This window comes from Theropithecus gelada, chromosome 14 (genome assembly GCF_003255815.1).
Source record: "Theropithecus gelada isolate Dixy chromosome 14, Tgel_1.0, whole genome shotgun sequence".
NCBI lineage: Eukaryota > Metazoa > Chordata > Mammalia > Primates > Cercopithecidae > Theropithecus > Theropithecus gelada.
Window position 1 is genome coordinate 98,681,156 of NC_037682.1, and position 15,942 is coordinate 98,697,097.

General features: G+C 37.6%; 1 protein-coding gene across 1 annotated transcript in view; it reads right to left on the bottom strand.

Annotated features, from left to right (window-relative positions):
- Nucleotides 1-15,942, bottom strand: part of GUCY1A2 (guanylate cyclase 1 soluble subunit alpha 2) — a 320,231-nt gene that overhangs the window by 275,114 nt on the left and 29,175 nt on the right. The window contains exons 2-3 of the mRNA XM_025357412.1: nucleotides 13,952-14,013; nucleotides 6,476-6,597 (exon numbers count right to left, since the gene is read on the bottom strand). Of these exons, the coding sequence (XP_025213197.1) occupies nucleotides 6,476-6,597; nucleotides 13,952-14,013 (184 nt within the window). The remainder of the gene's footprint in view (nucleotides 1-6,475; nucleotides 6,598-13,951; nucleotides 14,014-15,942) is intronic.

Genomic DNA, 15,942 nt, shown 5'->3' on the forward strand with positions numbered 1-15,942 from the left:
TCATCAAAAACAAGGAAAGTTTGAGAAACTGTCACAGATAAGAGAAGCTACAGAGATAAGTCAACTAAATGTAATGTGGTGTCTGGAATGAAATCCTGGAAGAGAAAAGGTTAAAAACTAAGGATACTGAAATAAAGCATGGAATTTTGTTAACAATAACATATCAATATTATTTTATAAATTGGGACCAAAGTACCATATTAATGTATGATGTCAAATGGGGAAAATGGGTGTGGGATATATTAGAACTTTCTGTGCTATCTTCACAGTTTTTCTTATAAACCTAAAACTATATTAAAACTTTATTTAAAAAAACTTGAAGGGAAAGGAAAAATAAACACCACCCTACTGAAGAGTTCATAAAAAAGAACAAAAGACAACCTGAAAAATTTAGGAATGTGAGGAGTTGTCCTCTCCTCACACAAAGAACAAGTGCTAGACAGAAAGCTGCTAGTGACAGCGAAACAATGCTTTAGAGACACAGAAACAAAAATTTCAAATTAAGAAAAAGGACTGCCATGATTTTCCAGCAAAAAAGAAAAGCTATGTCTGGAGAAATTTAACAGGACAAACGGGGAATAGTCTGTCACAAGATTCAGAAGAAAATGTTCCTAAAAGACAAATAATATCTAGGAGAAGAGGGAAACCATGGCACATTCCTACTCAACACCCAATAACCAAAAATGGAAGGAACCAAGGTATCCTTCAATCAATGAATGGATAAGCAAACTGTGGTACATGTTAAATGGAGTATTTTTTCAGAGGAGTTGGGGGAAAGGAATGAGCTCTCTGCCAAAGATATGGATTAATCTTAAATTCACACTTCTAAACAAAAGAAGTCAGTGAAAAGGCTACATACTCAATATCCTTGTAAATTCTAAAACTGACTTGTATAACTTAAGGATATGTTTTTATTATAGTGTTTATTCTATACATATAGGAAGCAGTGTCCATACACAATGGTCTCATTCTTTCTCAGGACTACCTACTATATCTAATTATTTCAGAGAAAGTATATAAGCAGAGAGCAGAAAACAGAAGTTTTCTCTAATTTACACAGAGCCACTACCTAAAGTCTCCTTTAGAAATTGTTTAATAAGATTCTATGATAAAATTCTTAAACTTTTCCATTAAAAGAAATCAGCAACATCAGAAACACAGTCTTTTTGCAGGTTTTGTGCTGGACTAACGATGTCTATACGAGGCCAGCTACGTAGCAAGATCAGCTTGAAATCTGAGCAAAAAAACTGGCACAGTGTTTACTATAGCATAGCTAAGAAAGCATGTTTGTGTTGTGATGGGAAACACCATCACCCTTGGTGCATTTTCAACACCTAAAATTTAAAGAATAATCCTAGTTTCTAAACTGATATGATCCAAATTGCAATGAAACTGCACTTTCCTCAATGCTGACAAGAAGTTTGTCTCATACAAGCAACTATCCCAAGTACATTTGAAAGAGCAATGCACTAAGCAAAATGTGACATCATGACGAGTCTAAGAATTCAGAGAACCGGAAAGATGGTGTGTAATTAGCATCAGAGGAGTGATGACACAGTCAACAACGCTGGAAGGCAGCACAAAGTAGTGAGAAGAACATGAGGTCTGGAATCAGACTGAAATGAATTTAAATTCTGCCTCTGTGGCTTGTTAACTCTGACCAAAGACATCAACAAGTTAGTTAACCTTGCAAAGTATGTTTCCTCACCTAAACAAGTAAGCAAACCTCATGCGTCTGATGCAAACATTATTTGGGGAATACTCAATAATAATAAAAGCAAACATTTACATTCCATTTGTTTGTTATATACCATGCTGTTCTAAGTATGTACTTAATATAAATTAACTCATTTAATCGTCTTAGCAACTCTAGGAAGTGTGCAATTATATTATCTCCATTTTCCAAATCAGAAATATGAGGTAAGGAAAGATGAAGTCAATCATTCCAATTCATACGGGTAGTAAGTAGCTGAGATGAATTTTCAACCCAAGTAGTCTGGCTCCAGTCTTGCTCTAAGTCACTACATTATAGTAACATTATTAAGTTACTTCCCCTCCAACCACCTTAATTCCAATTCATTTTAGTAAAATACTGAAAATATTTACTTTAATGAAAGAGGAAATTGATCAATTACCAAGTTATAGTAACAAGAACTATATTGGCAGAAGTTATTTATTGCTATTAATATTAATTCACCAATAAATATGGTAAGTTGTTACTACACTAACTAGTTCTCCAAGATAATAAATATGTTAAACATATTCTAATCTGCTAAACAATTATATTATTAAGAGTTATTTCCAGAAAATCCCCAAGTTAGTCTTAACCCTAACCTTAAGCTAATTCTTCACAATTTTATGACCAATTAAAAAGCTCCTAAATACACATTCCAAATCACAGTGAAACAAAATAGTATACACAAGTTGGCATATAAGCAAAAAATTATTACTTACAAAAAAACAGAGAGTTCCATACCAGCTAAAGATTGTGGAATCAGTGGCATCTTATAAATGATTTCACAGTATTTCAGGATCCCTGACACTAAGAAAATATTGTGTGGAATAAGCCCCAAAGGTCTTTTCCTCTATCCTCCTTACTAGCCCTCTCCCAACAAAATAATCCCATGATAACATTGCTCCCATTCTGACTTAAACGTGTTACGTTTCTAGAGAAGATAAAGCAACACTCTGACAGAGAGAGATCTTTAAAACAAAGAAAACATTAATGAATACTTTTCAGAACTATGCACTTCCTATTTTGAGAGGAAATGCACTTCACAAGGGCAGTATAAAATTATACTTTGAGCAATACTTAGCAAATAACTGATGCTTCCTAAACCTGCAAATCTTTATATGCTATAACTCTTCAGTAAATGAATTAACCCAGAGCTCTCATTTCTATTTGTTCTCTAAACTACTGTGGGAAGTCTTTTTCCTCCCTCATCTTGTAGCTCTTAAAGCTCTACAACAACTGAAACACCCACAACACCCTTAATAGTATTAGAACTTGTTAAAACTGCAATAGTCATAACCTCATTTATATTTAACTTATTATGACAAAGGAGACTATGCAATTTATCATCCTTCTCCCTTAACTCTCCTACTCACTTTGTCTCCCTGCCTATAACACTATGTAACACATAGGAACAAGTAGCAACATTTCAGCACAAAACATGGTACACATGCTTTAATACACGCTTCATTCAACCATTACAATTTCCAAGAAGATACTAATGTTGCCTCACAGAACATAAACACATTTCTACTATTTAATTTGAGCTAAAAATAGGCTTTGCAGATGAGGGCTAGAAAAGATTTTCTATTTTTTGGACAACTAAAATTAGATCATTTTGGTATGCAAAAGATATTACGTACCAAATAAAGCAATAAACTTAAATCTGAAGTCCTCCAGCAGGGAGGGCATTGTCTACTATGTTTCTTTGCATGGCCAGAGTTTCAAGGGCCCAGCCTCCATTATCACAGCAATTGCCAAAGCACCAAAACGTGGTGAAGAGATGGCAAGAAACAGACCATAATCAGTATCCGTAATTTGTAAATGATGAGACAGAAAATAGAAACAACCAGTTTCTAAGCCAACAAAAGGGAAACAGAGAGCAAACATTTTGATATCTGAAAGCAGTTCTTTCCCGTTACTCCAGAGACATGAACCACCCTGTAGGGCACAACAGGCACTCCCAGGGAGTCCCACTGAAGAGGTGAGAACAAATGCGTGACAGAGGCATAACAGGTGTTCTCCAACTCACTTTCTCCTTCTCTTCAGGTCCTCATTTTTATTCCATGTCACCCTCTAAATGCAAACTTCAACCTGAAGAGCCAGTAAATGACCAAACTTTCTAGAGGAGTTGTTTATACTAAGTAGGTAGAAATGATCATTTTGGAAGGAGAAAAATTGCTACTATGATCATATTTTGTGATCTATGACTTCAAGTCTTTTTTGATGATGAAGTATAAATAACATACAAATAAGTGAATAAACCACCAATATTCTAATCACACTCCCCAAAGGTGATCAATACAAACCATGGAGTTGGAACATTGCCTTCTGCCATCCAAAAGAAAGGTTCCCAGGCATCAAAATTGTTCTTAACTTGGTTGAAATGCTATTTTCCTGTGCCACCCCCCAACACCCTCCCAAAAAATAATTTTTTTATGTGGTGCTTTTCTGTCCAGTAAGCTAACCAATTCTTTCATTCTCATATATGATTACACAAGAGAATTTAAACACAACTTTAAAAAAAGATAAAATCTAAGCAAGCCAAGATTAATCATAGCTCCGTGACTTGTTAAAAACAAAGCTTTTACTGAATATGACCACTAAAGCTGTCCTCAGAGCATCAATATATCAAGATTCTTAAAATACATTATTCAAAGAGAACAGCTACCTCTTAGGCACATAATCATCTGTGCCAGCATCTGGTTGGCAGGTGGCAGGCATTAAATGTTAATCTCCAGACATTTAAACTTTACAAGATTGTGCTTTAAATCTTGAGAACAACCTATCATTACTTAGAGGAAGAAAATAATCAGACCTAGTATCTCTTTGGTTAAAAAAAAAAAAAAAAAAAAGTTAGTATTCATGGAAATCTAAACCCTGTTACACAATCACCTTCTAAGTTATAAACACTTCACTTACCCTAATGTCATCAGGCAGCACATTGCCTGCTGACTTCTCACTTACGACTTATTCAGCATCTCAGGGCAACTTTTGAAGGGCAACTAAACTGTGCTGGGCCAACAGTGTCCCCTGGTGGTCACTATTTCAAATTGTTTGACCCAGGGTTTCTTTCTGTGAAAATTCTGCATACTCATTTACAAGCCACAGTCCAACTACCTTTAGCACCCCAGTGTAATCATTATCTTTGAACACCTCCTATTCCCTCTAACTCAGTGATTCTAAAACTAGGGAGCATAAAGAAGAAAGATGTAAGGGTCAGGAAAATGCTTAGGAACTGGTTAAGAAGCAACGTCTCAAAATATTAAACATCCCTTCACTGAGATTCTGATACATCCCTTTTAGTGTGGCATCATCACCCCACCCCTTGAAATCACAATGCATTAAGAGAAATAGATGTTACTGAAAGGAAAGTCCTTGAAAATATAAAATCAGAAAACTTTAAACTCTCGGGTAATGTCTCTTTTAATCTCACCTCTGATTTTCTCCAATCATAAGATTTACTTGGGTATTGTGACATCCCTGCAGTTGTTCTAAGATTAAGGTGATGAATCTTTGGCCTCCTTTTCACTACCCATCACCGTCCTGCATAGTGTTATAGATGTTAGACAAACCACTAACATCTATATGCCTCCCCTCACAAAAAAGGATACATTTTCTTATTATTCGATTTTGTGTTTACAAAAGTTACCTAGGATGAAAATGTAGCCAACTGGCGGCTGGATTCCCAGCTTGAATGTAAAAGAAGTCTACCTCTAGAAGTCAGGCATGTTTAGAAAAATCTGATAGACTCTTGGGTTGGGGTGACCTGGAAATTGTTTGTAGGAGAAACTCAGATGTCTCCAGGGAAAAGTACTTTAAAGGAAAAGAAAGAACATGCAAACTAGTTTGCCCTATTCTCCATCACCTGACCCCAAAAGAGATTCTGCATTCTGTGTGGAGTCGCTCACTAAGATTTGTTATTCCCCACTAGCACCCTCCAGCACCCCATGGATTCCTATCTGGGTCATAAAGAAGAAAGGATTCTAAAAAGAACTTAGAGAAATTTCTCACTAGAAACATCTGTAAGACATCAGGAAAAAATATATATTTCTTTTAGAACACTTTGCATGGAATACAAGGTAGCTCTCACATACCAAGAACTTCAGGTAGCATGGTAGAACAGCTCAGTTATGGTAGCTTAAGGCTGTATGATTGGATGCAATCTACCACACTACCTTTTAGCCATATTGGAGCATCCAAAAACAGCCCCTCTGCCATAAGTCCAAATACCTTTAAGACGGACACTCCCCCAGCCCCAAGTAGGGCAAAGACACCTCAGTAGATGACCTGCTTCACTGACAAGGCCACAGAAAGGAACGCTGGATTGTAGAGTGTTAAGAGTACCTGTGGGCCACCCTTCTGCCCCAACCAAGACCTCCCAGAAATAACAGAGTATGACTGAGAGTAAAAAAAAAAAAGATCCTACAACTTCAGCTGAGAATAAGGGCCAAAGAAATATGAATTATACAAGGCTAATACTATTCACATGTGAATATTTGAAATTGTTTCCTTGGAATTTAAGTATTTTTGTTTTCATGTTTTTCCATCTCTAAGTAAGTGGCATGCAAGCAATTTCCACTCAAACATCTTCAGGAGAGTTAACACCCATCACTTCACAAGGTCTGGGTCTCAACTTGCCATATTCTCCAAATCTCTCTTTGGTGGAACATGAAACGTTTCCACCTCGACATTCCCTCTCTTTCATTCTCTCTCAATCATATAAATATATAGTTAATATACCGAGTATATTAGCAGTACACTGAAGAATTCCTGAGACATCTTCGATTTCTTCTTTGTTGGAGTGTTCTGCATAGGAGCATCTGTTAGAGATATTGTGGAAATTCTTTTCTGCATCCCTGTAACTAAGAAGAAAACAAAATTAGCATAAGGAGAAATTTTTGAAAGCATCTGCGAATGCAACTCATATACATACGCACAGGCACACGCAGTCTATGCTTTCATCATAATCACATTTTAAAATAAGTGAAGCTTTGAGACATAATTCTGGCGTAACCCACCATTCACATCAGCATTTGCAGTGTAGACCTGGAACTGAAGGCAACTGTTAACAAGAAAGCTATGTGTGAAAAAAATTGAGGAGAACGAAAAATATATCAGCTTTGTATAGCTAATGTATCACTCTGTAAGCACGTCATCAAGGCTAGTGATCTGCTTCTATGAGGAAGCTGCCTAGAAAAGGAAAAGTTAACAATGTTAATTTGGTGTCCTGGCATTCAACAGTGTTGAAAGTCAACACACCATAACCTTTATCACAGTCAAGAAGATAGCAGTATATGCCAGGCGCAGTGGCTCACGCCTGTAAACCCAGCATTTTGGGAGGCTGAGGAGGTTTGATCACGAGGTCAGGAGATTGAGACCACAGACTATCCTGGCTAACACGGTGAAATCCTGTCTCTACTAAAAATACAAAAAATTAGCCGAGCGTGGTGGCAGGCACCTGTAGTCCCAGCTACTCAGGAGGCTGAGGCAGGAGAATGGCGTGAACCTGGGAGGTGGAGCTTGCAGTGAGCCGAGATCACGCCATTGCACTCCAGCCTGGGTGACAGAGCAAGACTCTGCCTCAAAAAAAAAAAAAAAAAAAAAAAAAAAAAAAAAAAAAAGATAGCAGCATACACCTGGCAGAATTTGAGTCATGGTCTTACCATTTTCTATCTGTGAGATCTTGGGCAAGTAACCTAATCTCTGTTAGTCTAACTTTCCTCTCCCATAAAATGGAAGTACCTCCTAGAGTTCTTGTGAGGACTAAATAACACAATGTCCGTGTAACTGGATATTGACTGGGACTTTTTGAGTTGCCTCTGAATGAGAGCTAAGACAAAATAAGCTGAGGACATTAAAGGCCAAATCCTCCCACATTCTAAAGGGGTAGCCAAGAAGACCAGAGCTCTTCTTCAGGACTTCAGAGGGGACTAAATAGCCACTGCCCCTGTCACCCTACCACCGGCTTACAGAAGCAAAGGAATAGAAAGACTTCAAAATAAAATCTTCAGAAGAGTCAGGAGTTGGCCTAGGAAGAGAGTGCTATTGTGCTTCCCCCCCTCCCCTCCTAGAAAAGGAGAGAAGGGGAGTGTTCCCTGCAGACATCCAGTTGGTGAGGGGGGTCCATAGCTGGTAAAGACTGGGGATCTCCCATCTCATTCCCCAGTGAACGTCTGCAGAGACAGTGGATTTCCTGATCATACTCCCATGTCTGACTGACAAAAGGAAGAAGACTCAGGAGAGAGTCATTAACAAGGAAAAGAAATCGAGAAAAATTGGGAGCAACCTAAAGGCCCACCATTTGGCAGGGCAAATATGTGAGTTTCTCATGGGTTAGGGAAGAGAGAGGCAAGCTTGAGTTGTCTGGTTGTCATGGTGCTCTTCCAATCTAGAGGCTACCAGCCAGGGACAGGGCTCCCACTAGCAAGACCAAGAGAGTGAAGTCCTCAGGTGCAGGAGCTGTGGCATCCGAAGCAGTCAGGGCAGAACTCATATATGCACCCTAGTGAGCGCATCACAGCCAAGAGAGGACTGCTACAACCCCAGCGAATTTAAAAAGGCTTCTGCCATTTTCCATTTCATTCATGCTTCAACCAATACATCAGAAGAGAAAGGGACCCAGAAAGGAATGGCCTGGAGAAGAGGAGTGAAAACCCACATCATACACTCTGTCCTGCATTCCAAGTCTCTAAGGCCAAGGCCTGACCCAGACAGGGAAAGGAACATTAGAGTCAGATTGGATATGAGAGTAAAGATTTAAATTGGCCTGGAGTGAACTTCATAATTCTTGGAAGTACTTAGAAAACAGAGCAATCTGTCTAAGCTAATATCGAAGGGGATGTATCCTAGCATGTTTGATGTGAGTGGAGGGAAAAATAAAATGGTTTCATGTCTGTATACCTCATTGAGATCAGACTCCAATAAACCAGTTAGGCAAAATGCCTACCACAGTTTCCAGAATGCAGGAGTCACTCAAGTGGTGGAACAGGGAGCACAGATGTTAAACACAGGCAACTACAGGGTTATTTTTAATTCAACCTCCACCATTTTTATCAGAATGACCTTAAAAAAGTATTTCTTTCTCTCAGCCTCAATTTCCTCAAGTGTAAAATGTGCTTAATACAGTACTCTTATGCAATATGTTTAGGATTAAATAAAAGATGGAACGTGCCCAGCATATCTCCTCCAACACAGTAAGCAACCAATAGATATTAGCTTTTGTCTAATTTGTTTATGTTCAAAAAGATACAGTTTTTCTATGTAAATATATGAAAAAGAAGCTAGATCATTTTTAGATAAAATAATTTAAGCCACAAAATCTGATCATGATAGCTTAAGTAATATCCTTGAAGTTTGTTTCCCAGAATAATCAGAATTCACCCACTCTTAATTTCACTTCTAGTGTTCTACTGAAATTATTCTGGCTTAATTTCTCCTCAATTGTCAAAAGAAAAAGAGAACAGAAGGTTGGCTGTATAAAACAAACATAGGGCTCACATTAATAATTGGAGCAATACAATTTAATTTTAGATGACTATAAGAATTGCTATCCCAGACTAATATGAGTTTGGCAATAGTCCTACCCATGATATTAACACAACAATGCTTATTCTGGCCAAAAAAAAAAAAAAAAGAAATACAATTAGTGGCATGGTTCTGAATACACATTTCTTTATTCTTTATTGTTTAAAATATATAGTGAGTGAACACTGTATCTCAGAAAGATTATCACATCTCCACAGCAGTTTACTGAAGAAATCTGTGCTTCATCTACACTGCCATGGCAATCAATTTTTGTGAGCCATAGACCAGTAGGAGTCATGTAGTACAAATATGAGTGACAGCAATTGAGTCAAGCCCTCTACAGACAGAAATTTCAGTCAAAAAAAGAAAAAAAATCAACAAAAAAGTGTTCTGTTTAAGAAGAAAACTGTTGCTAGAACACAAACTGCGCATCTTCAGCTCCGGATGCTAAACAACAGATTCTAAACTTTAAAAGTCCCAACGAAGACAGGAAAAGATTGCAGCAGGAGGATAAACTGAAGATAATCAACAAAAGTTGAATTGCAAAAGAGTCATTTACTAATAGTAGTAATAATAATTCATTTATTGATTATCTTTATGTACCCGGTACTATGCTAACTACTTTATGTAATTATGTGACTTCATACATTATTATCATTAAGATTTCATTTAAACTTCACCATAACACTATTATTATTCCCATTTTTAAAATGAGAAAACTGAGGCTCAGGGATTTTAAGTAATCTTCCCAAGATTATTCAATAGCAAAACTTGACTTTATGTCTAGTAATTCTCATACGTCTACTTACAAAACACAATCTTTCCACAACATACAAAGAGAAGAAACGGCACAAGATAATGGCAAGAATTATATAAGAAAAGAAGTACTATTATAAACAGACATTCCTCCATCCTCAGTTTCTTTTAATTTCTAAAGTGAATCCTGCCTGTCTCCTACTGACCCCTTCTGCTTCTCACTAATCTTTCCACCCCACAACACCCAGAAAGTCCATTCCCTAGAAGTTTGAGTTAAAGAGCAACTAACATAAAGATGCACACTCAATATCCCCTTACTCATTCTAGGTGAAGGAAAGACAGTGCTATGGGAACAAAAAGCTCTCCAAGTGAGCATGAATATGTAGAGTTTATATAGGAATCAAAATTTTCCACGAAGTGAACCTGACACAATTGGAGTTTGAGGTAGGTGATGGAGAGATGCTTTAGATGGAGTGATCAGGGCAGGCTTTCCTGAAGAGAAGACATTTTAACAGAGATCTATATGTATATAAAGAATAAGTCATGCAAACATCTGGGGAAAGAGCATTACATAAAAATGAAACGATACATACAAAGGCCCTGAAGCTAGGTTGGCAAGTTGAGAAACCAACAGAAGGTTGAAATGGAGTGAAAAAAAGGGAAGTGGAAAGGGATGAAATTAGAGAGGGAGGCAGAGGCCAGATCACAGAAAGAATTTAGACTTTATTCTATCATAATAAGCCATTATATAGTTTAAAGCAGGGGGTTCAAAGTGTGATGCATGGACAAGCAGCATCAGCATTACCTGGGAACTTGTCAAAAATGCCAGTTTCTTGAGCCCCATCTGAACCCACGGAATCAGAATCTCTGGGAGCAGGGCCCAGTAATATGTGTTTTAACAAGGCTGGCAGGTGATTCTGATGCACATTAACATTTGAGAACCATTGGTTTCATGTAAGAAGGTGGCATGATCTAATTTTTTATCATTTTGCTGTGGTGAAAATACATATTGGCGGACAAAAGTAGAAACCAGAAAATCAGACCAGAATGTCTTGGTGAGAGATGATGACGATAGTGGAGATGAAGAGAAGAAGATTTATCACATTGCATGAATAAATTATTTTAGCACTCATTTCCCCAACTTGAATGATCTCTATGAATAAATAAATGAACGAGTGAATGGATAAATTAAGGAGTAGAATAATGTTTAAAGATAAAGTGGATGAGGTACAGAGAGGCTATCTTACTCCCTAACAGGAAGCCCCATCGGCTACTCCCTCCCAGTCCTTCTGTCTGTGACCCTTCAGAACAGCTGCTCCCTGCGTTCAAGTCTCAGTCTTGGCAGACAAAAAAAGCCTCAGAGAGTTTCTATGGGCAACCAGTATAAGAATCCAAGGAGCAGAACTGTACAATCCTAGAGCTCTGATAAATAACACAGATTAAGGGCAGAGTTTTCAAGGAAAGGAAAGGAAGGTTAGTGATTGAAGGATAATTAAGAAATTAAAAAGAAATTAAAAGGGCTAGCTCATACTCTGTTACCTGTTTTGCTTCAACACCTCAACACAAAGTATTTAAATGCTGAGTTATTTCAAGACACCTTTAAGCAAGCCCCATTTCAGAGATTAGGAAAAGCATCTCCTTCCCACCTCGCCTGCTGAAAAATAACTAAAATTATGCTTGTCGGCACTTACTCTCAATTCTCAATTCAGGGATTCTGAAATCCCTTTAACTGTAAGAAACACATTCTTTTTCACAATTAGAGATAAGAGGACTTAAATTGTATTTTCTTAAGAGGAACAACACACAGTTGCAAATACTTTTTAGTTCAAGGGTGAGTGATATTAGCTGCTCTGCTTTTTTGATTGTGAAAAGAGAAATAAAAAGTAGAAAGATGGAGAATAAAAGGTAAAAGAGGAAGTTGGACAGGAAAGTCATCAATGAGAAAAAAGGCAAGAAAGGGGAATACAGTCAAGAAAGGCAAACGTGGCAAAATTGCTGTCAACAGGACCCCTTTGTCTTCATCAGCGTGAATGCAAATAAAGTCAGTGAGCAAAGGTACTTCAAGTCCGAGAAATCAGCCAAAACCCAAGCAAAAATATGCTAATAGGCCTATTTGAATCATGCCAGACATCAAGACCCCTCTTTATACTGGTGTCAAACTCTCCGTTTTCTTTATACTGTGTATGCAATAAACAGAACTAGGAAAAGACCATTCATGCAATGGACAAAGAATCACCACAGGCCATGTCTACATAGGCAGAAGGGGAGGGCTGAGGCAGCTAGCTGGATAAAAGAGAACTCCCTCCATTCTATCAAAAGTGAAAAAAAAATTTCTGATTATAGCAATATAGTTTGGTTATCTATTTGGATCACATTATAAGAGTCCCACTCCAATTTGCCTTGAAGGCATACTTTACATACCTTAGTTCACAAATGAGAGTATTTCCTCAGTTATTTTACTTCAAAAGAGAAAGAACATTCATAATCCCAGAAAATGATTAGACTTTGATGGATATTGTCATAAAAATATTAATAATAACAATAAATATAAGAGCAAACAAGTGTGTAGTGCTCACCACATACAAGGAACTACTTTATTAATTTAATCCAAACACCATACTTTGAAAGCAGCCAATTCAATGAGAGTGATTAAGTTTTATTCTAGGATGTGTGGAGAAAGATTAATTTGACATTCTTTATCTCCATTAGGATAAACGATTTAAAATCACTAATGGCCTCAAACTAAAAGCCATCTCATGAGTTTAAATAATATGTTTTTCCTCGAACTACACTCTTGAGGATTAGTATGACAAAGTTTCAAAGCAATTCCTTTTGAAACGACAATTAACATAATCATCAAGCACTTAAAGTATATGGCATTGTACTAGGTACCAAGACTATTTTTCCATTAAGAATTCTTCCCTTCTGTTCTGTGAAAAAAAATCACCCTATACCCTAACAGCCAAAATTATGTTCTTGATCCCTATGGCAATGACTATTAGCCATAAATGTTGAATGATCCTGAGAACCGTTCAAGAAGTACCAGTTTGAATACTGACTTCTCAAAAGTTCTTAAAATCTTACAAAGATAAATCACTGTGCCATATAAAGAATACTAACAAGGTAAATTAAAAATATACATTGTCTCTAATGTCAATAAATTGAATCTAAAAGCTAGATTGCATGAGTAAGTAAATTTAGGCTTTCATATTTGCCAGTTGCTTTCTGCCATAGCCAATGAGAGGTGTACCTCATACTCATCTGGAGCTCTCTATTTACAAAATGGTTTCATTGAAATTACCTCACTTAATCATTACATCTAATCCTTGATTTAGTTATTATTATCATCACATTTTACAAAAGAGATAAAGTTACTTAGTAAAAGATCTATGTGCTAGTGAGGCCTTGAAGTCTTGTCTTTTGACCTCAAGTCTTCTTACTTTACACCACACCACAACCACTTCAAGAAATAGACGATAATAAAGAAAAATACGTAGCACATGACTGTAAGTAAACTAATTCCTCTCACTGAACTGTGTTAAGGCTGTAGTGATTTTTATCAAACTCTACTTAAGGATTCTAAAATCCCATTCAAAGCATCTGGGTGGGTACCAATAAACCTTACCACATTAGTAAGGCAAAATTATATGAGTCAACATCAGAATAAGACAGTAAGAACATGAGAAGACCAAGGGAAAAAAAAAAGGAAAAGTAATACCAGAAAGTAATTTCATTTAAAAGAATTAAGCACAAATAAGCCAAAAGAAATCACTCCAAGGGACCCCCCCAATAAGCCTTCACCCCCAACACCGTGAGAACACAGCCACTGTAAAATAAGGTTGACCTGGGTAGCAGAAAATCACATACTCAACAGCTACGTTTGAGTAATCACCTTTAATTTTCCCCCAATAATAACCAAAATCAATTTTTACTTACCCAATAACTTGATGTTCATAATACTGCAGTGTCCTCTTGAGAGTTTGCTGTATCGTCTGAGGCTACAGAATAATAATAATAATAAAAACATATTATCAGCAAATCAGTACCATTCCCATTGTGAGCATCGTAGGCAGATAGGTGAAGCTTCTGATTTACCTCGAGAGTTTTCCTTCTACAACATTAACCCATTTTGCATCATGCCTTGTATTTTCCTCACAGAAACTAATGAGGCACTCAGCAATTACACAGAACTTCCCAATTTCAATTATGATAGTATTTCCTAGGAATGTTTTCTTCAAATCTTTTGTGCCAGCTATTAAGTTCAATAAAATACTCATTGGCTGCCTACAATAAACCCAGGCCTTGGGGGTAGTGGGGAGGGTGCCCTGCAGAAACATGAGTCACAGTTTTTCCTTTCCAGCATATGTAATCCACATGAGGTAATGACCAACTTAAATGAAATGGCACGTCTACATATTTTCTTCTACATTTTAACAAGGTTTTCAAAGATGGTCTAGCAAGCAGTGATAAATTGAGTTAAAATAGTCAACTTTATAATAAGGGATATTTTTAAACTTAAATGATCTTTTTTTCGCCTGTTCTTTGAGGAGACTAATAAAAAGGCAGAGTAGGATGGGAAGCCAATGATCCAGGGCCCACAGCCATGACTGTCACAGCAGTCAGCCTGACTTCCTCCATGTCCCAAAAGAATTCAAGCAAAGATTCTTTCTGGAGCATATTGGATGGGCCACAAGTGTTTCAGGCAAAAAATGGGGTCTGCAACAAATATCTAAGCAGCTCATGATCACATTTCATAATCTCTTCTCCACAATGCCTCAAGACAGAGGTTTTTAATCCCAGATCAAGAAATTAAGCAACAGAGACTGAACTTGGAGTTTCAGACTTAGAGAGTCATGAATGGGGCACCAAGATCCTAGAACCTAGATTGTATTAGGAAGTTATGATAAGAACCAAGTTCTCAGTAGCAAGAGAGAGAATGTTTTAAACAACAAAAACCTGTAGTCAATTAAGCAGAAAGAAAGCACTCAAGGCCTCATCAAAACATTGATCAATTACAGCCAAGGATGAATTCTAGGGGAACACGAATGTAACACAAACCCTTCAAGATGCGAGGCAGCATGGTAGCTTGGGAATCTCATGGGCTACTGCTAATTAACTACACAAGCCTTCTACCTCTAAAAAGGTAATCTGCAGAAAAGTTCTAGCATAGTGCTGGTACCTAAGAAGCAGTTAATAAATATCAATTTCCAATCGCTAATCCTTCAAAGTGGCTGTCTTAAACATATATCGTCTAAAGGAGACCCCAGGAGCCGGGCACTCTGGCTCACACCTGTAATCCCAGCACTTTGGGAGTCTGAGCACGTGGATCACTTGAGGTCAGGAGTTCAAAACCATCCTGGCCAAATTGGTGAAACCCTGTCTCTACTAAAAATACTAAAAGTTAGTCCAGCGTGGTGGCACATGCCTGTAGTCCCAGCTGCCTGGGAGGCTGAAGCATGAGAATTGCTTGAACCCAGCAGGCAGAGGTTGCAGGGAGCCAAGATCACCCCACTGCACTCCATTCTGGGTGACTGAGACTCTGCCTCAAAAAAAAAAAAAAAAAAAGAGACCCAGAGGTCTATGTCAAATCTCACTTGCACCCACTCCATGTCTACCTCTTTATAAAAACATCCAAGACAGATGTAACACTCTCCCTACCTAACACTCTTCGAATCTTTAACATCCTCCTTGGTAGGCAGTGGTTAAAGTTAGAGGAAAGTGAGCTTAAATTGAATCACGGGCATCCACTGAGATCTACTCTACATTACCATGTAGGAGAACCCTTTCAACACACAAATCTGAGGCCTCAGATACCTACTGCATGTTAGCCAAGCCAATTCACAAATTAACTTCAGGAGGAATCAGCTTGCAAGCGTTCAAAGGAGAGGTACAGAGCAACTTCTTTCAGCAGCTGCTTTTCATTTACA